This window comes from Corvus hawaiiensis, chromosome 10 (assembly GCF_020740725.1).
Source record: "Corvus hawaiiensis isolate bCorHaw1 chromosome 10, bCorHaw1.pri.cur, whole genome shotgun sequence".
Classification (NCBI taxonomy): domain Eukaryota; kingdom Metazoa; phylum Chordata; class Aves; order Passeriformes; family Corvidae; genus Corvus; species Corvus hawaiiensis.
Window position 1 is genome coordinate 26,887,691 of NC_063222.1, and position 21,189 is coordinate 26,908,879.

The 21,189-nt window shown below is 49.6% G+C and overlaps 2 protein-coding genes across 2 annotated transcripts in view; both read right to left on the reverse strand.

Moving 5' to 3' along the window:
- Positions 1-625: 625 nt before the first annotated feature.
- On the reverse strand, positions 626-8,885 carry IL12A (interleukin 12A). The gene is made up of 6 exons (XM_048314674.1): positions 8,824-8,885; positions 4,297-4,429; positions 3,157-3,264; positions 2,994-3,035; positions 2,791-2,895; positions 626-1,275 (listed from the first exon to the last, which is right to left on the reverse strand). The coding sequence occupies exons 1-6, from the start codon at positions 8,883-8,885 to the stop codon at positions 1,084-1,086; spliced, it is 642 nt and encodes a 213-aa protein (XP_048170631.1). The 3' UTR covers positions 626-1,083.
- A 6,150-nt stretch (positions 8,886-15,035) lies between these two features.
- SCHIP1 (schwannomin interacting protein 1) overlaps positions 15,036-21,189 on the reverse strand; it is an 84,195-nt gene continuing 78,041 nt past the window's right edge. Inside the window, exons 7-12 of the mRNA XM_048314675.1 lie at positions 20,604-20,722; positions 18,424-18,541; positions 17,679-17,876; positions 16,974-17,097; positions 16,648-16,741; positions 15,036-15,661 (exon numbers count right to left, since the gene is read on the reverse strand). Of these exons, the coding sequence (XP_048170632.1) occupies positions 15,610-15,661; positions 16,648-16,741; positions 16,974-17,097; positions 17,679-17,876; positions 18,424-18,541; positions 20,604-20,722 (705 nt within the window). The 3' untranslated portion in view covers positions 15,036-15,609. The remainder of the gene's footprint in view (positions 15,662-16,647; positions 16,742-16,973; positions 17,098-17,678; positions 17,877-18,423; positions 18,542-20,603; positions 20,723-21,189) is intronic.

Sequence of the window (21,189 nt, forward strand, 5' to 3'; positions counted from 1 at the left end):
TTTTGTTTTAGTTGGATGAAATGTTGGGAAGTTGTTGATGTCCTGGGAAGAGAGGAGAACTGGGAAGAGAGGATGGAACTTGTTCCTCAGAACCTGGAAAAGCTGGAGGTGCCACCAAAGGGGTCAAAGGGGTTTTTTGGGATGAAAGGGACCTTAAATCCCATCCCATCCCAACCCCTGCCATGGGCAGGGACACCTTCCCTATCCCAAGTTATTCCAAGCCTCGTCCAACCCAATCCAAGATGGAAACTTGGATTTTAAAAGACACCAATTATGGGGATGTGCCTTCCCATGCCAGCAATATCCAAAGTATTTAAAGGGATTCGTGTTGGATCCCAAGGGACAAAAAAATCACCTTGGTTTTGGAGTAAAGTTTGATTTTATTAGGCAATAAATAGAATATATAGGGAATATCGTCATAAATAAATCAGGGAATATCATAAATAAATCAGGGAATAGAATGGAATATAAATAAATCAAGGAATATCATCATAAATAAATCAAGGAATATCATAAATAAATCATGGAATAGAACAATATCATTAAAAAATCATGGAATATCATCATAAATAAATCAGGGAATAGAAGGGAATATAAATAAATCAAGGAATATCATCATAAATAAATCAAGGAATATCATAAATAAATCAAAGAATATCATAAATAAATCAGGGAATAGAACAGAAAATCATAAATAAATCATGGGATATCATCATAAATCATGGAATAGAATGGAATATCATAAATCATGGTATAGAATGGAATATCATCATAAATAAATCATGGGGTAGAATATCCTGAGTTGGAATGCACCCCCGAGGAAATGGATTATCATGAATAGGTCTCAATTCTCTCAATTCCTGAGAAATCAGCTGGATAAATGTGGATAAATTAGAGTTAGGAACATTTTGGTGCTCGGATGGAGCTTAAGTTCCAAAAATCTGGGAATCTATCATGGTTTAAAAGGCACAACTCCCTAAAAACGAACTCTGGGAAATTCAGAATTCCTTTGGAAGCCGGTGGGTGTTGATCCCACTGTTTTTCCTCCAGGATCTCCTTGGCTTCTGGGTGGATTCCTGGGATTCAGAGGGAGCTCAGGAAGCTCAGCATCCTGCTGATGGTGACGCTGCGGATGCGGAAAGCCTGGAGGACACTGCAGAGCCTCAGCCTGTCCGGGAACGGGGCCGATCCCAATCCCGATCCCAATCCCGATCCCAATCCCGGTCCCAATCCTGCCAGTGCCTCCGGAACCTTCCCAGTGCTGCTGCCCAGGGCCTGCACAAGGAAAAGGGTCACAGCCAGTCCAGAAAATGTCTAAACCAAAAAACCCCCTTGGAGTTTTACCCCCTCAGGGATGAATGGCAAAAGCGGGAAGTAAGGAGGCGTTGAGGGAAAAATTGGGGATGTTTAATTGGTGGTGAATAGAACGAGGGGAAAAATTGGAAATGTTGAATTGATCATTAAGAAGGTAAATGTTGAAGCATTGAATTTATCCTGAGTAGAGAGAGGGTAAAATTGGAAATATTGAATTGATCATTAAGAAGGTAAATGTTGAAGCATTGAATTTATCCTGAGTAGAGAGAGGGTAAAATTGGAAATATTGAATTGATCTTTAATAGGATAAAGTCTTAAATACTTAATGTTAGCATTAATGGGCTGGGGGTAAAATTTGGAGTGCTAAATGATAGCATTAATAGGTAAATTTTGAAATATTTAATGATGGCGTTAATAAGGGAAAATTGGAAGTGTTGAATGATATCATTATTAAGGTAAATTTTGAAATATTTCGTGTTAGCATTAATAGCCTAAGGGTAAAATTTGAAGTATTTAATGTTATCATTATGAAGGTTAAAATTTGAAATATTTAATGATTGTGTGAGTAGACTGAGGGTAAAATCAGAAGTTTTTGATGATATTATGAAGGTAAAATTTGAAATATTTCATGATAGCATTAATAGCCTGAGGGTAAAATTTGAAGTATTTAATGTTATCATGAATAGACTAAAATTTGAAATATTTATCATGAATAGAGTGAGGGTGAAATTGGAAGTATTTAGTGTTATCATTAATAGGGTAAATTTTCAATTATTTAATGATTGCATTAATAATCTGAGGGTAAAATTTGAAATATTTAATTTATCATGAATAGACTGAGGGTAAAATTTGAAGTATTCAACGATAACACTAATTTACTGAGGATGAAATTTGAAATATTTAATGATATTCTTAATAGGGAAAGTTTTGAAATATCTAATGTTAGCCTTAATAAACTGAGAGTAACATTTGAAATATTTAATTTCTCATGAATAAACTGAGGGTGAAATTGGAAGTATTTAATTATCATTAAGATAATTAAGATCACGAAAAGGGTAAATTTTCAAATATTTTATGGTTGGATTAATAGTCTGAGGGCAAAATTTGAAATATCAAAAGTTATAATTAAGGTAAATTTTGAAATTTCTCATGATAGCATTGCCAGACTGAGGGTGAAATTTGAAATATTTAATTTATCATGAATAAGGTAAATTTAGAACTGTTTAATGCTTGCATGAATAGACTGAGGGTAAAATCTGAAATACTGAATGTTATCATGAATGAGGCAAATCTTGAAATATTTCATGATAGAATTTATAGACTGAGGCTAAAATTCGAAGTATTTATCAACCTTTAGTCCAGCCTGTGTCACATCCAGTGCAGCAGGTCTGTTATATCTCAATATTTGGAGGAGAAATGGAGCTTTTTATTCCCTATTTCCTGAATTTTTGGGTAAATCCAGGCGGGAATCCTCACCTCCATCATCCCATCGAGAGTCACCAGGAGCTGGGGGTCGTTGAGGTTCCTCAGCTGTGCCCTGTAGGCTCTGAGGTCCTCAGAGATGCCCTGCAGGCATTTGCCCTGGGAAAAAGGGAATTGTTAGGAAATGTGGGAATGTGCTGCTCATTGAAACACACAACGAGCCAAAAGAAGGGATTTTGTGGGGAAATTGCATTTACCTTATCAAAAGTTGATCTTTCCAGGGCTGGGCAGTTTCCAGGCTGCAAATTAAACGAGAAATAGGATTTGTGATTTAATGGAGGTGTGGATTACGTATTGCATGAAACTAGGAGGTAAAAGTGACATTTTCTCTCGATTTCTCTCTATTTCTTGCTGGTTTACCCCTGGATCCTCAGCTGTGCAGGCTTTGATTGTGTTCATTTGGTTCTCCGTGATGTCCTCCAGATCCACCTCTTCAAGGGTGCACTCAAATCCCAGGGTGCCGAGTTCCTGTGGGGAAGAGAGAATAAAAAAGGGTCACTGACAGCCTCATGATACAGTTTATATATTTATATATATATATCTGTAAATACACAGAATAATTTGATGTATCTCAGCTGTCTGTGCTCAGATGAATCCCAGGAATGAGGCTCTGTGAGGACTGTGGTTAAATATGAAATACAGGAAATAGATTGGGAATAATCCCAGGTTTTGCACCAGTTTGTTTTATGTTTTATTGCGAATTGCTCTGCCTCCATGGCTTTAAATGATTCTGTCAGACGTGGAATTTAGGGAGAACTTTATGGCAGTAGAGTTTCAAATGGAAAGGATCTCTTAGAAAGAGAAAAATAGCAAATACGGGGTGGGGAACAGCACCTGTCTGGTGCTGGGGCTTTTGGGATCCTCTGAGATGAAGGGTGTGAAAACAGCAGGGAATTTTAGTAAAACTTTTAGCAAAAAAATAGGAAAAGAAAGAGACCTGAGCAAATCAGTCCTAAAGGGCTGATCAGGGCAGCATGAAAGCAGGGACAGGGATGGAGACTTGAAGGGAGGCTCCAGGGAGCGTCCACCCTGCCGGTACCCTCAGCAGCCTCTGGGTGCCCAGCTGGTGCCTTCAGCACCTCCTGGGGACTGCCCGGGGGCCGAAACTGCCCTCCCGGGGACCGAAACTGCTCCAGCATTTCCTGGCTCGGTAGCACCGCTGCCCCATCCCTGCTTTCCTGGGTGCCATCCCTACCCCATCCCTGCCCTCCTGGGTACTTCCACTGCTCCATCCCTGCCCTCCTGGGTACTCTCAGCAGCCCCTGGGTGCCCAGCTGGTGCCTTCAGCGCTGCCTGGGGACCACCACTGACGTCCTGGGTACAATAACTACCCCAGCACTGCCTGGCTTGGTACCATCCCCACCCTCCTGGCTCCTACCACTGCTCCATCACCGCCCTCCTGCATCCTCTCACCACCCCCATCCCTGCCCTCCTGGGTGCCCCCGCTGCCCCATCCCGGCCCTCCCGCATCCTCCCGCTCCCGTCCCGTTCCCTGCAGACCTTCAGCCGATGCAGGGAGGCGTTGGCGGCCTCCAGCAGGTCCCGGGAGCGGCTGAGGCGCTCGGCGGAGGGCTGGCGGTGGCGGGCCGGGGTGGGCAGTGCCCGGGGCGGGGTGGGCAGTGCCCGGGCCGGGCTGGACACGAGCAGGGGCAGGAGCAGCGCCAGGCACAGCAACGCCCGTGCGGCCCCGCCAGGCGGCGCTGCCCGCCCGCTCCCGGTGCCGCTCCCGGCGCCGCTCCCGGTGCCGCTCCCGGTGCCGCTCCCGGTGCCGCTCCCGGTGCTTCTCCCGCTGCTGCCGCTCCGCTCCATCCCGCTGCCGTCGCACCACGCCAGGGACAGCTCTTATAGGGGCGCCGGACGAGCGGGAGTTCCCCCGTGCGCTTCTCCTCCGCCCCCCGGCCGCGGAGAGCCGCGCTCATCCCGAGAGCGGCGGGGCCGGGAATCCCGGCGGGGCTCGCAGGGCGGGGATGTGCGGGGCACAGCCGGAGCTCCTTCCCTCGGAGCACAGAGCTGACAGGAAAATGGGGTTGGCTGGGAGTCCGCGCGCGGCACGTGGAGAAGTTTTAGCGGAATCACGAAAGCACGGAATGGTTTGGGTTCGAAGGGGCCTTAAAATAATCTCATTCCCATGGGCAGGGACACCTCCCACTGCCCCAGGCTGCTCCAAGCCCCAGTTTCCAACCTGGCCTTGGACACTGCCAGGGATCCAGGGGCAGCCACAGCTGCTCTGGGCACCCTGTGCCAGGCCTCCCCACCCTCCCAGGGAACAATTCCTTCCCAAAATCCCATCTAAACCTCCTGAATTTGAAGCCATTCCCTCTTTGTTCTGTCACTCCATCCCGTGTAAATAATTTCTCTCCAGCTTTTCCATTTCCATTTTTATCCTGCTCTCTTCTCAAGGAACAAGCACCAGGACAAGAGGAAACAGCCTCAGGTTGCACCAGAGGAGCTTTAGATTGGATATTAGAGAAAATTCCTTCATGGAAAGCGCTGGAATAGGCTGTCCAGGGCGGTGGTGGAGGGACTGAACAGCCCTGTGGACGTGGCAGTGCTGGGGATGGTTGCACTCGGTGACCTTTGAGATCTTTCCCAACCTAAACCATTCCATGATCCTCTGATTCTATAGTGACAATGTTTCATTCATGAATATTTGTGAAAACCTGCCTGGATATTTGATTCTGCTGAAATATTTGGAATAATTAACCAATATTTCAGTATTGGCTCCTATTGTTCGTGGCCATTCTCAGCCGGACCCAGAAGGCTGCAGAAAACCTTTCTGTGCATTGGGGATGCCGTGAAGTCACTGGGATTTTTGCTGTGAAACTGGGAGGGAGCAGGATGAATCAAGAGTCTTATATTGCATTTTCAGATTCTTTTTATTTTCTCTGTTTCCTATAAGAAGCCTGTGGCGTGTCCTGAGACTTCTTTTTGCCCCGATCCCAGCAGTGCATCATTTTCCAATTTCTCTGGGCGTTTTTCACTTCTGCCCCGTCATTTCACTGCGGGCTGTGGTTTCCAGCTCGTGTAGGAGCCGCGTCTTCCGGGAGCCAAAAGCGAAAGAGAATTTTGGGATGTGCTGAGGGGTGTTCCTGAAAGGCACCACTTTGGCTTTCCAGGTTTCCCTGCCCGGCTCTCAGGCCCTGCTCCCAGCAGGACACGAGGTTTCCCAGCGGGATCAGCATTGGGGTGGGATTTGGGTTTAAGCTGCTGATAAATTGGGATATATCCTAATGATATCCTATATATCTCTCCTATAATCCTTGCTGTGCCTGCTGCCCCTGCATCCCTGGAAGTGTCCAAGGCCAGGCTGGATGGGTTTGGAGCAGCCTGGGATAGTGGGAGATGTCTCTGCCCATGGGATGGGATTTAAGGTCCCTTCCAACCCAAACCATTCTGGGATTCTGGGGCTTTTAATTCCGGTGAGTGAATTTTTTTTCCTAATGGAAGAAGGAATCCATCTTCTCCTCCTCCATCTCAAAGCATCCTCTACTTGACCAGGTTTAGCCTGAATCTTGATAATTAATATTTATATTAATAATATCAGAACAGAATATTTTACATATTATAATATATTAAAATAAGATAATTACTCCTTGAGCAGCTTGGGGCAAGTGCATTCCCAGAGGAATGGGAAGCAGTGCTTGAATGGAATGGGAATAATTCTAAATCTGTGGGCTGGGCTGTGATGTTCCTTTGTGTTTATTCCAAAGAAACATAAAATCATGGAATGCTTTGGGTTGGAAGGGATATTAAAGCTCATCCAATTCCACCTTCCACTATCCCAGGCTGCTCCAAGCCCCGTCCAGCCTGGCCTTGGATACTTCCAGGGATCCAGGGGCAGCCACAGCCTCTCTGGGCACCCTGTGCCAGGGCCCCCCAGTATAATAAATATAATAAATACCATAAATATAATCTATAACTGTTAAGTTTTTCGAAGTGTTAGCAGCTGTATGATTTTCCACAAGAAAATGTAATTCTGCTGCCTGTATTTCAACCAGAACTTGCTCTTGTTGGAATTATCCTCCAGAGAAAAATAAGGACCGTTCTGGGTCTCTGTAAAATCGGATTTGATCTAATGCAGGCAAAATGAGGGGAATCCCTGCTCGGGGCCGTGCCCTCAGCCAAATCAATACCTAAAACTCCTGCCTGAGAAAGAAAGGGAGAACAGCAATAAGAAAGAAACCCAGTGAGAAAAGCCCCAAAGCCCAAGCCCTGTGCTCAGTTTGGTTTTGAGGCCTGGAGAGTCGATGATGAGAAACGGGACCCGCTCCAGCCACGCTCTTCTGAAAAAGCGGGAGGTTCCTGGAAATCTAACAGAAATCTCCTGGCTTTTTGTTTCAGTCTGGGCTCCTCTCCCCTCCAATAAATAGAGATTGAATTTTGGGCTTTCTTTTGGCCTAGGGAAATCCTTGTTTCCTGGTTTCCAGGTAACAAGCGTGGGCATCACCCTGTGCTTTGAGGGAAATGAGCTTTAGGGACATTTCCTACCAGCTGTGGGATGTTGTAATTTAAAATTCGATGGATTTTCCTCATTAACAGGCTCCAAACCCTTTGGGAAGGCCACGGAGTCACTTGGGACATCCTCAGTAGGAAGGGTTTGGGTCTTTGTAGGGCAGCCCTATTCCCTGGCACTGCAATTAGCAATAATTTGAGATATCTAATTAAGCAATAATTACAGAGAAATATAAATTAAAGCTGCAGGATGATTATATCCCACCCAGCTGTGGACAGGGATCATTGCTCCATTACAAAACTGGGAAAATATTGTGTGGGATGGGATTTCTGGATGCAATAAATAAAACCGATTCGATCCTATTTGCCACTCTCAGGACTTATGGAGCACTGAATCATTTTTTGGAACATTGAATAATTTGTTTTGCTCCTGGATCATTTTTTGGGGAAGATCCAGGGTTGGATTTATCACCAAAAGAGCCTCACTGGCAGAAGTTGCTTCTGATTTGGGTTGGGAACTGATGGCTCCATAAAATGGGAAAATAAAGAGTTGGGAGAAACTTTCCTGGTGTTTTTTGGGCTGTTGGTGCTTATTGATTGTGGAATTCCTGAAATTCCTAACCCAAATCCTCTGCTTGTGCTGGTATTTCACTGGGGGGGATTCAGTGGTGTTTCTGAAGCTTTTTTGGGGCGCTGGAACCTCTCAAATCCTGCCTCGATCCCCTGCATCTCTTGGCTCTTCTCTCTTCCAGCTGCCACCGGAATTCCTGAGATTTTCCCCATGATCCATGTTGGATTCCAGGGAGCAGCCTGGCAGCTCTGTGACCACCCAGACTTGGGATCTCCACATTCAGAGGTTATTTACAGGCTCCAAAGCTCCAGTCCTCCTGCCAGGGTAAGGGATTCATCCTGGGAAAGGGATGAAGCTGCTGGGAACCCCTGGATCAGGGTTGGGATTCCCTAAAAAGCACACAGGGTGCATTTTGGGCAGGGAATTTCTCCCACTGAGCTGGGAGGAGCAGATACCAGGGAGAAATTCTTCCCTGGGATGGTGGGGAGGCCCTGGCCCAGAGAAATTGTGGATTCCCCATCCCTGGAAGTGTCCAAGGCCAGGCTGGATGACGCTTGGAGCAGCCTGGGATAGTGGAAGGTGGAACTGGATGAGCTTTGAGGTCCCTTCCAACCCAAACATCCCAAAGCATTCCATGATTTTATGGTCCTGTGGAATAAACACAAAGGAGCATTGCAGCCCAGCCCACAGGTTTGGAATTATTTCCATTCCCTGCCCGTGGAACTGGGATTTAAAGTCCCTTCCCAACCCAAACCATTCCAGGATTTTATGGCTCCGTGTGGGTCCGTCAGCCCTGTGGGGTTCGTCTTAAAATTCCACAGAATTCATAGGAATAAAAACCTTCAGGAAGGGCCTCCACACCGCACAGAGAGGTGCATCCCCCATGGATTTTGGGAATCCTCTGAGCTCACCCTCCCTGCCCCAAAAGCACCCTGTGAGTAAGGAGGTGGTGCCAGCTGCGCCCGTGGTTTCGTGGCACTTTCGGGGAGATCTTTCTCTCTCACTTTCTGTTTTCACACTTGACAGAATTTCTCAGCTCCGGGTGCTTTTTCTGCTCTTTATCCATCCCTGGCTGTGGATGCTGGGCAGGAGGAGAGCAGGGATGGGGAAAAAGCTGGAATTTTGTCCTTGCTCGGGTTTGTGTTTGCCCTTTCAGCTCACGCTGGCTTTGCACGTGGAGAAAGGAAGGGAATTTGATACTGGGTGAGCAGGAGCTGATCACCAGGATGTTTTTTAGCATTTCTTTGCTGTAGCACAATTTTCCAAGCCCCGTTAATGATGGAATCCTCCATTCTATCCCCGGGAAGCACTGCCAGGCCAGCAGCTGGGAAACCCGAGGAGATGCAGAGCTCAGAGCCTGCAGTGCTTGGGGACACCCTGAGAGCTGCTGCAGTGACCCACGGGCAGAGAATTCCCCGGCTCCACTCCCAAGGATGTGGATTGGGCAGGAGTTATTCCCAGGAATGCTGTGCCCAGGATTTGACCAGCCTGGCACCTCCCCTCTCGCAGGCCGAGCACTCTCCTGGCAGGAATTTTCTCTGCAGGGCCACATTTGATGGTTTTGATGTGCCTTGTGAGGAGAAAAAGGAAATGAATGCAGTCCTGGTGAAGTGAGGGCCTGACCAAAAGGTAGAGTATGGCTCCCAGAGTTTTGTGGGGAAGGTGGGGAAGGTGGGGAAGGGACCAGTCCTATCCATTGAAGCAGTGGGTGGGAAAGCCGCAGGAAAGCCAGAGAGAGACCTTTGTGCAAGGGGGAAGGCTTCCCACTGCCACGGCTGGGTGGGAATTTGGGAGGAAATCCTTCCCTGGGAGGGTGGGGAGGGGCTGGGATGGAATTCCCAGAGAAGCTGTGGCTGCTCCTGGATCCCTGGCAGTGTCCCAAGCCAGGCTGGACTGGGCTTGGAGCAGCCTGGGATAGTGAAAGGTGTCCCTTGCCATGGGAATGAGGTGAGCTTTCCCTTCCAGCCCAACCCATTCCATGATTTTGGGATGGTTCCTGGAGCTGGGGGGGCTGCGGTGGCTCCAGCCCAGCGCGGAGCCCGGGGAGGGGCACTCGGGGATGGTTTGGGTGATGTGGAGGAACATCCAGGGCTTCCTGAGGGCACAGGGACATCCTAGTTTTAACACATCACGGGACGTGGGTGGCACTGGGGCCTTTGTCCTCGGCAGAGAGGCAGCTGCAGCCTCCAGAGGAGCCGGCAGAGCCCCGCAGAGCCCTCAGCCCTCGTGGCTTCCGCTGCAAAAATAAACACCGGGCTTTATGCAAAGCGCAGAAAACGAGAAGGGTTTCGCTCACGATCCCGTGAGCCGGGCACCGGGAGTGCCAGAGCTGCGGTGGCATTTCCCCACCCTGGGCTGGGTGCTCAGCGTGTGAATAAATCCAAACCTGGAGAAGAAATCCCATTTTTGCCGTGTCCAGAGGCGTTGGTGTCTCCTGGAGACATCCAGCTGTGGGGGTCTGTGGGAAACCCAAACCATTCCCAAGTGGGCTGAGCTGAGCTGAGCGGAGCAGCCCCAAAATGACTGCACAGCTCTGGTCCCATCTCCCAGCCCCAAACTTCTCCTGCAGGGCCCTGACCCTTGTGGGGACACGGGGATTGTGTCCCTTCTCTTCCCAGATTCCAAGGCAGTGGGAAGGTGCAGGATGAGGGGTCTGAGACAGTCATGGGGATCCCTTTCCCACTCCCAAAAAATCCATCTCCGTGTGGTTTGGGAGCTGCAGAGCTGTTTCCAGCTCTTATCCTTGCTTTGGGGGTCAGTCCCCTCAGCCAGGACTGGTTATTCCAGCAAAATCCGTGAACGTCCAAGGGGATTTTTCCCAACTAGTGTCTGGGGGGTATCAGTCTTTGTCCACGGCGGGATGGGGAGAGCCCCTGGGGAAATTTCTCCTCCCACAGCCCTGCCTGGAAGCAGAGGAGAGCTGAGCTGCCTGGAAACCGCTCCAGAGATCCAGCAAAACTCTGCAATTCTGTTTTCAGACGGATGGGGACACTTCCGTCTCCATTCAAGGTGAGTTTCTCCCCCAGACGTGCTGCCCTTGGGAAGCTGAGGGGCAGGAGGCTGTGGACACGATCGCTGTGGTGCCTGGGCTTTGCTCCCAGTCCTCCCTGGCAATTTCGCCATCAGCAATCCCAAACTAAAATCCATGGACCAGGAGAGGCTGGGACGGGTCAGAACAGTTTGCACCACCGAGAATCGGGGTAAATCCTTTTCCATCGATCCTTTTTTCCTTCCCTCCACAGCCAAGAGACTTTAAGCAATACTTCCCCCACTGGAAGGAGCTGCTGGTGGATCTGAGGGAAGAGGGAAGGGCTGATCCCACCGAGGCACCGGGAAAAGAGGCTTTAGCAGCACATTCGATCCCGGCTGGAAAAGCCCCTGGAATTCCTGCTGCTGTGGGATGCGGGATGTCCCTGGGCACCCCTGGAGCAGCAGAGGAGGAGGACGAGGCCCTGCACATGAGGCTTTCCTTTGGTTTATGGTAAGAGGGAAGAGAAACTCGGCGGGAAGGGCCGTGGGATGTGGGGCAGCGGGAGCGGAACTCAGCTCCCGCCCACGGAGCCGCCCTGGGGCTGAAGGGTGGCTTTGCTTCGGAGAGGGAAAATCTGCGAGCTGGTCACCTTCCCTGGAAGGCAGGAGAAGCAGCAGGGATGGTCTGGAGCGGGCTGGGGCAGGAGGCACCCGGAGGGAGGGTCCCCCCATCCCAAGGGTCTCATCTGAGCCTGCACGAGACTTAATTATCACAAGTTCATTAGTGCTTCTCCCTTGGAGGGTGAAAAGGGAGAGTGAAAGGCCATGTGTGTGGTTTTTATGGAATCATTGAATGGTTTGGGTTGGGGAGGGACGTTGGGAAAATCCTCTCATCCCACCCCTGCCATTCCAGGGACACCTTCCCCCATCCCAATATCCCAGGTGGTTCCAAGCCCCAATGACCAACCTGGCCTTGGGCACTTCCAGGGATGGAACAGCCACAGCTTCCCTGCTTTTCCCTGCTCCCACTCCATGGTGGTGCCCGTGTGTGTGGGCAGATGTTGCTCAGCACACCCAGGAGCCGCTGCGGGGGGGGGGGGGGGAGGAGGAGCCAAAAAAAGGGCAGAAAATCCCAAAAAGGGGAACCCAAACCGCAGGGCTTCCCTGACAAGAAGCAGCTGGGTCACAAAGCTCATCCCAGTTCCCAGGGGTGATGGAATCCACGTCAGCAGGGCCTCCTCTAGGGCATGAGGATGGTTTGGGGTTATTTTTTATTCAGTGCGGCAGTTCAGGCTCTTCAGGCACCCATGGGTTTAGGATGAGACCTAAAAATGTTAAGGAATGTTGTGGTGTGAGACCAGCTGGAAGCAGGCGAGGAAAAGCAAGGAGAATTCCTCCTGGATGGCCAGGATTGACTCTGGAAAGGGGCATTGGAGGGCAGCATGGTGGGGACAGGACAGGGAACACCAAGGAGCAGTTCCTGCCCTGCCCAGGCAGCATAAAAAATCCAAAATTATTTCCAAGCTTCACAAGGCTCTGCTCCCATCCCTTATCCCAAACTGTGGCCTTCCAATGCCTAAAGGGGGCTCCAGAAGAGCTGGAGAGGGACTGGGGACAAGGCATGGAGGGACAGGACACAGGGAATGGCTTCCCAGTGCCAGAGGGCAGGGCTGGATGGGATGTTGGGAAGGAATTGTTCCCTGGGAGGGTGGGGAGGGGCTGGGATGGAATTCCCAGAGCAGCTGGGGCTGCCCCTGGATCCCTGGCAGTGCCCAAGGCCAGGTTGGACATTGGGGCTTGGAGCAGCCTGGGACAGTGGAAGGTGTCCCTGCCCATGGATAAATCCCACCACTGGGTGGGATTTAAGCTCCCTTCCCTCCCAAACCGTCCTGGAATCCCATGACCCCTACCCTGGTCCAGCCCATCCAACTCTCAGCTTTCCTTGGTTTTTAAGTCTTCTGAACATTTTCTCCAAATGAACACATTTTCCCCCCCCCCCCCCAAAAAAAAATTCCAGGCAACGGGCACTGGGCACGGGGATTCCTTGGATCCAGGGGCTGGGTGCCAAATCCCAGTCCCCAGCCTGGAGCAGTGGCCGCTGTCATACCAAAAGCTGCTTCTTACTGTCCCTGTGAGCTCATCCCAGGGACCTTCTCCCTTTGAAATTCCAGTGGGGAATTCAGCTCTGAATTCTGTGGTTCTGAGATTCACCAGTGGAACCCTGTAAATGCCCCGTTCCTGGGAGAAAAGCATCCAAAAAATAAGAACAAAATTAAAAATTAAAGCTAAGTTGGAAAAAAAAAACCCAACAAATTCTCCACAGGGATGGGGCTCCCAAAAATCCCATATATTCCCTGTGGATTTCCACAGCTGCGTGGAGAGCAGGGAGCTGGGAATGTGGGGTTTGTGGGATCTCCATTCCCACAGCAGGAAGCAGGGCTGGGAGGTGTTTTTGCTGCCTCAGCCAGGTGGTTTTGGTGAGTTTTGGAGGTGCTTTTCCTACAGCAAAAAGGAAAACAATTCCCAGCTGGAGGATCCAGCACCTGTGGGAGACAGTTTATGTTTTTCTGGGAATCAAAATCCCACCCAGGAGGATGCAGGAGGCTCCAAGCAGGACCGAGACCCAGGAATAAACCACAAAACCAAAATCTTGCTCAGAAACCACACCAGACCCTTCTCTTTTGGAAATATCCTTTAATCCATCAGTTCCAGCTTTGCCCCCGTCCACAGCACCCCTCAGAACGTGGGACACGGAGCCAAGGAGACCCAGAACAGGATTTTTTTCCAGGGAAAACCCAATCCCCCAGGACAGGAGGGGGAGAACCAGCAGAGGGTGAGTAGAAGGACAAATTCTCTCCAGCAAGTCAAAGGTACTTAGCAAGGGAATGGAATTCCAGCCTTCCCGGATGCCTCATCCTGGTGCTCCAGAGCTGGATGGTGCCAGGGGGAGCTGTGGGATTCCCCAGGAGCAGCCAGGGGCTTTCTTGATTGTTTTTCTAATTTTTTATTCTTTTTTAAATTTTTTTTTCCTTAAAGCTGAGAGCGAACTTTGTGTGTTTGGGGCTTTTCATGCTTTAAATACAGCAGGAGGCAGCTCCTCCCTGAGGCCCAGAGCTGCTTCCGAGGGAGGCAGCGGACCCACGGAGAGGTTTTGGGGTCAGACACTGCAAATTTGGGGTTTTGGAGAGAAAATTCAAACCCAGCAGCTCTCCCCACATGCAGGAAGCCACCCAAGGGCTGCAGGGAAACCAACACCCCACATTTCTGTGTGTTTTCTGCACAGATTTAAAAGTGAGGAAGAAAAGGGTTGATGTGGATGTGGGCTGCAGGTGTGGGCTCCTAATCCATCCTTCTGCTCCCTGATCCCACTCAGGGCACACTGCCCAGCAAGAACACGGGATCCCATCCCCGTGGGAGCTGTGGGACAGGGAATAGCACTGGAAAAGCCTTGGGAAAGGCAGAACAGCCCTAAATTAAACCAACCCCCCATCCCAGCCCCCCAAACCCCTCCAGGGCTGCTTCCAGCCCTGCCCTTTCCGGGAAAAAAAGGGGGGGGAAAAGTCCTTTAATAAAAAAAAAAAGTCCTTTAATAAAAGACATTCCTGGCAGGGGATGAAGTTGGAATGCAGCTGAGGCTTTCTGCAAACACCCTGAGTAAGTCACCAGGCAGAGCCTTGGCTGGGATGGATTTGCCCCCAAGGAAAGGAGAATTAAAAGGTAAAAAGCTGCTGGGAGCACCAGGCTGGGGCTTTGGAAGGGCTGGCTGGGTTCTTCCAGCTTTGGAATCCAATAAAGGAGGGGTGGAGATGGACTCACTGTGTGCCAGTGTCCCCTCTCCTACGGCCAGCACTCAGCTCTGAGCCTCCCCCAAAGGCAGAGGGAGGGATTCCACGTTTAATCCATTTAATTTGCTGCCTGGTTTTTAACATAGATTACTCTTTTTCTTTCTAAAATTTCATTTAAATGTTCAGCCCAGACAATAAAATATAAAAAAATACCCACCTGGGCTATGTGTCTGCTGCTTCCAACCATCACAGATTTGGGGCTCAGTGTTACAGAAGAATCTTTGAAGTCCATGTGATACAGAATTCGGAACTTCCAAATAAATAACTCTGCAAAAACCCTCTCTTCTCTCAGTTTGATGTGATCAGCAGGGCCAAAAAAAAAAACAAAACAAAGCCTCTTTCTGGTGATGATAAATTGCACATTTTGTTGGAGGATCCACCAGCAACAAACAGACGTGGCATAGGAAACAATGGTGGTAATTTTTATTTTACAGCTTTATACAGAAAACTTCCAACTCTCTGCACCCCACCGAGTGTTAATAGCACACCTAAAAATGAATGTCAGGTAGTCAACATTCCCAAAAGGTCGAGAACTGAGTAAAATGTACAGATTACTGAAAGCTACGACGTCACTACGAGGCAGGCATGGATTTTTTGTTGACTTGAATAGCACCGTCAAGAACAGGTTCTTTATTTGAGAACTACAGTGAAGAATAAAAAAGTAGTCAATGGTAAAATATCATCCAACCCAAAAAAATCTCTAAACAACCAAAAAATAAAGTTAAACTACCCTCTCTTCTCGCCCATGATTTATAATGTTTTAAGTACTGTACAATTCTCTTTGTTTCTGTAATAATATTATTATTATTATTATTAAAATGCCTGATATTTAGTGGCACGAGTAAAAAAATTAAAATAAATTAAGAAGCAGAGGCCAATCACCGGACAGAAAGCTTCGGACATGGTCAATGAGCAACACTGGAATTCTGGAATTCCCTGGACACGGACAGAGGCAGGAGGAGGGCGCTCCGGGGTTCACTTGGCTGGCATCTTCTCTGCCATGTGCTTCTGCTGGCTCTCGGCGTGTCTGGGGACAGGGAGGGGCTGTTATTCCCCGTGCCAAGGAAAAGATGGAAAACCCAACCCATCTGCTCCGGCACCGAGCTGGGAATTGTGTTTTCCCAAGGAAAACACGAAGTTTTCTGGATCTCTGCCGGGGCTCCTTCCTGGCAGGAGGGTGGGTGAAGGGCCAGGCCTTTGGGTTTCTCCAAACCCCAAAGTGGTTTGGGGCAGCTGGGATTTTTCCCTTCCTTCCCACAGGGATGGCCAACACCTCTACCCCAAAAAAAAGAGGGATGGGAACAGCCAGTGCCCCACCATTCCCAAAAAATGCCATTTATGAATTGCAGGGAGGAAGCAAAGCACTTCCCAAAACACAGGAGGAGATCCCAGGATATGAGGTGGCACTGACACAGCTCCAGCTCCCATCCCAAACTTCCCCCTCACCACTTGCTCTTCATTTTTTTTCTGAGCTTTAATGCTTCAGTCTGGAATCACAGTCCTGGTGTGCTGATGCTACCCAGGGCCTCTTCTTTCCCAGCTCCTTTCATCCCACACCTTTACACTTCTGAATAAAATACTCAGAATATTTTGGAACACTTTCTATTTCAGAAGCGCATCCCCAGTCATCCCAAAGGAAAATGCTTCCTGAGCCTTGCTGCCAGAGGATGGAGTCCTTTAGGGAACCTGCCCATATCCTGCAAGGCTTTTTGTTTTAGCAGTTATTAAATATTAATATTTAAGTGGTTCCAAAGTTCTCCCCCTTGTCCAGCCCTCCTGATGGCAAAGACAGATCTCTGTCCAGCCTGGCCTTGGACACTGCCAGGGATCCAGGGGCAGCCACAGCTTCTCTGGGAAATCCATTCCAGGGCCTCCCCACCCTCTCAGGGAACAATTCCTTCCCAATATCCTGGATGGCAAAAGCTTTAGTCCCAGAATTCTGCTGGAAGAAAAGCCCCACACGCTGCTGATGGTAAATGGGGAGCTGTGAGGGGAAAGAAATTCCTGCTTCACCTGGTGAGATCCTCGATGTCCACCAGCATGGCATCCTGCTCCGTGTGCAGCTCGTCCCGGATCAGCAGCAGCTGCACCAGCTCCTCGTTCAAGCCTGCTCCAGGGAGAAATGGGGTGAGTTTGGGATGTCCTGGGGGGACCCCAGGTTGAGATTTTCCCCACCAAGTGCCACATCCACAGGGCTTTTAAATCTCTGCGGGGTTGGGGGCTCCATCACTGCCCAGGGCTGCACAGCCCTTTCCACTGAGAATATTTACATTTATCCCAGAGAACTGCTCTTAATTAAAGGAGACTGACCCCAGAATAATTAAGCAATTACCACTTACTTTCTATCTGTGAGTGAAGGTCATTGACTATCACCTGTAGCTGCCCGATGGTCATGTCCCTTAGGTCAGTGGGTTTTAAACTTCTCTTCATCAGGCATTCACTGATATGAGGCATATGTGGCAGCTGGAAAGAAATATTCACTATTTTACTGCTTCCTTCCAATATTTTAGTGTTTCCTTCCAGCATTTTACTGTTTTCTTCCAATTATTTCTATTTTTGAGCATTTTGTCCCCTCAGTTTTGCATCCCCCCTCACAAACAGGCAGCAACGACTCCACCAAATGGAGGCCAAGCATCAACACAACACTGGGCCCAAGGCGACCAGAATCAGGAATGTTTGATGGAATGGGGGGGTGAGGGTGATGGTGACAGCCCTGGACGAAGGCAGGAGTGCTCAGGGATGGGATGGGATGGGATGGGATGGGATGGGATGGGATGGGATGGGATGGGATGGGATGGGATGGGATGGGATGGGATGGGATGAACAGACTCCAGCTCAGAGGATGAGCAGCCTCAAGGCAGCACCAACCTCCAGCATCCCATTCCCTGCACCCATCCTGCTCCCACAACTCCTTCCAGCTCCTGAGGCCAATCCCTTCTCCACCTCTCCTCCCCACGTCTCTCATCCCTGTGAGCCAGAGCCACCAGTGGTGTGGATGTCCCAGGGCTGGAGTCCCCCCTGGGGTCACCCCCGGCCCCACTCACAAGATCCGCTACGGGCGACTTCTTCCTGTTCTGCTTTTCCACCTCCACCTGCATCTTGGCCATGGGCTTTGCCATAGCCAAGGCCATCTTGGCCTCAGCCTGGAGCTTCTTTTGCCTGGTGAGGAAGTCCATGTCATCCAGGGACTCCGACTCCTCCTCCGTCGTGTCTCTGTCAGAGTAGGATGAGCTCTGCTTGCTCTGGGGAAGCAAAGAAGCCACAGCAAAGTTTGACCTATTTTTGTGCTCTTTTCTACAGAACTGTGAAGAGCATGGGTTTATTTTTTTATCTTAATCTGCAAGATTATCTTTGAAAATCAGAGTGATTCCCAGATAGGGCTTCTGGGCTTTGAAGGGAAAGAGGAGCTAGCAGATCAGTAGGTGCTGAAAGGCCACACAGGTTGAGCTGGAGGGAAACACCTGGGGCTGTGGTGGTGTATCCACTAAGGAATGTCATATCCAAGCAGGAAAAGAGAGGGAAGCTGCTGGGAGCTGATACCACTTCCTATCCATTCCCTGATTGTTCTCAGGGCCAAAAAGAAAGGCAGGAAGGCAGGAAGGCAGGAAGGAAGAAGAAGGAACCTTCATGTGAAGGTCCACAGCAGCCAGGGGTGTTTCTTATCTGTCCCTCAGCATCCCGCACTTTACTGAGGGCTGAAAATGCTGCTCTGGGGTTTAGAGTTGCTATTTTAACAGGATCAGCTTCCTTGTGGATTCCCTGTGGCTTGGGTTGAGTTCCCAGACCCACCATGGGTGACAACGGCGTGTCCAGGCTGGTCTCTGTCTTGCTGTCATCGCCATCGCTGTCCTTGTCACTGCCACTGTCGTTCACAAAGCAGATCTGCAGGTTCATCCCACTCTGTAACCTGGGGGAGGACAGGGAGAGGTGGCCCCGCCGTCCCCTGGGGCTGGGACTGCCATCAACCCCGTGCTGGGGTTCATCAGGTGACCGGTTCAGCGTGGCACTGGGAACTCAGTGTCACTTAATGCCAGGGCTGCTACCACCATCTGCTGATAAACTGCAGAATTACCCCCACGCTGCAGAGGTTTTTGATTCCTTTTTATGATCATTATTTTGGAATATCATTCCTCTTTTTGATTATTCAGCTCTGATTACATTAAATAAACTATGTAAAACACAACAGAAGATATGGAATGTGTTGCTATAAAAAGTGCATAAATTATTGGCAAATAAAGAATAAAAAAATTACAGAGAAAAGTATAAAGATAGAATTAACATACACAGTAATATATATTATAAAGTATTTTGTCAGTGGTGGAAATTATTTATTCACTGTTTGTATCCCACACACTCCTGTAACACAAGAGTTTATTCCGGTGTTTTCCAGACCTCCCTGCTCCATTGCTGGATTGGGACTGATTAACCCCACCCAAATTCCCCTCCCCAGGAATGATTTTCTCTGGATACAGTGGATCAGGGAAGGGCATCCCAGTGCAGGCTGAGAGAAGGGAAAAGCACTTCTCCAGGTGAGAGATCCCAATCCATCACCACCTGCTGGAGATGGGGAATCCTCCACATCCTGCTGCCTGTTATTCCTCATTACCAGTGTGGTGGGAGCTTGTACTGGTCCTTAGGAACAGCAAACTCCCATTTTCCATCTATTTCTGTGGAGTTTATTAGTTACTACTACCCTAAAATAAATAGGATAAATAATTGTTTGTGGTTAAGGAGATGAGGCCCTGGCAGAGCAGCTGTGGCTGCCCCTGGATCCCTGGAATTGCTCCAGGCTGGGCTGGACAGGGCTTGGAGCAGCCTGGGATAGTGGGAAATGTCCCTGCCCATGGATAGGGAACTGGATGAGCTTTAAGGTCCCTTCCAACCCAAGCATTCCACGATCCTGCTCTATAATTCCATACAAAAACATGGGAGCCACATCCTGCAAAGGTTCCTGCAGGTCCTGGAACAGGGAATACTTCTCCTGGATTATAAATATTAACAAACACCAAAGCCTTCAGGCACAGCTGGCAATTTCTGGGAGCACAGCTGCCAGACCCCGATGAGCTGCGTTAATTAGAGCCGTGCTCTAATTATCAGACAGCAGCTCCTGGTTCAGCTGTAACTACACACAAAGCTGTTTTCCCTTTCACACGATCAGAAGCTCAAATTAATTCCACAACTGTACCTGTCCCCTGGAACAGCAGGATTCCTCCTGGATTCCTGCCTCCCTAAGACTCCTTTCTTCTCCCACTCCATGGCAACAGGCAGAGCTTCACTCCCAGCATGGGAGGTGTTTGATGCTTCACCCAGCTGAACACAAACAGGACTTTCTGGAGTGTATTTGATGCAAAAATCTTAAAAATCCAAGTGAGGAACCCATGAGCAGCTCCAGGGATGGAGCCATGTCTGAAGCAGAGCTTGGGGATGTGGCGGGGAGGCAGGAGGCCATGTTAGAGCTTATTTTGTCCATTCTCTGGTGCTTTCTGAGCATGAATCACAGAATCCCAGAATCATCTAGGCTGGAATTCCCAAAAGGTTTGGGTTGGAAGGGATCCTAAAGTCCATCTTATTCCACTCCCTGCCATAGGCAGGGACACCTTCCACTATCCCAGGCTGCTCCAAGCCCTGTCCAACCTGGCCTTGGATGCTTCCAGGGATCCAGGGGCAGCCACAGCTCCTCTGGGACACCTGTTCCAAATCCTGAATGAAAACCTGAAGGAAACCTCATCCAAAAAACTTCACCTCATTTCCTTTATCCCCTAAATATCCAAATACCTTTCTACCCACTTTGAAATGAGGATTTCCCCACATCATTTACGAGTATCCACATAACACACAAGTACTGCAAAGAAAACAAGGAAAACTCAGGAATAGGGCTGAAAGCAAAGAGTGAGAGATGGTCCTGGGATGTTCCACCAGAGAGATCCCCCACTTCCCAGGCTGCCCTGAGGTTTTGGGCTCTGGCTTACCGGGAGGACAGGCTGGGCTTGCCGCTCTTGCTGCAGCTCGTGTAGAGCCCGGGGCCATCGTCGAAGAAACTGCCCAGAGCCAACTTCTGCCGGATGGACTCGCGCTCATTCTTCTGGGCCTGCAAGGGAGGGACAGTGAGGGATGAGCTCGGGAAGGGACAGCGAGGGATGAGTTTGGGAAGGGAGAGCGAGGGATGAGTTTGGGAAGGGACAGTGAGGGATGAGCTCTGGGAAGGGAGAGTGAGGGATGAGTTTGGGAAGGGAGAGCGAGGGATGAGTTTGGGAAGGGAGAGCGAGGGATGAGTTTGGGAAGGGACAGCGAGGGATGAGCTCTGGGAAGGGACAGGGAAGGATGAGTTTGGGAAGGGACAGGGAGGGATGAGCTTGGGAAGGGACAGGGAGGGATGAGTTTGGGAAGGGACAGGGAGGGATGAGTTTGGTAAGGGACAGGGAGGGATGAGCTCGGGAAGGGACAGGGAGGGATGAGCTCTGTAAGGGACAGGGAGGGATGAGCTCGGGAAGGGACAGGGAGGGATGAGTTTGGGAAGGGACAGGGAGGGATGAGCTCTGTAAGGGACAGGGAGGG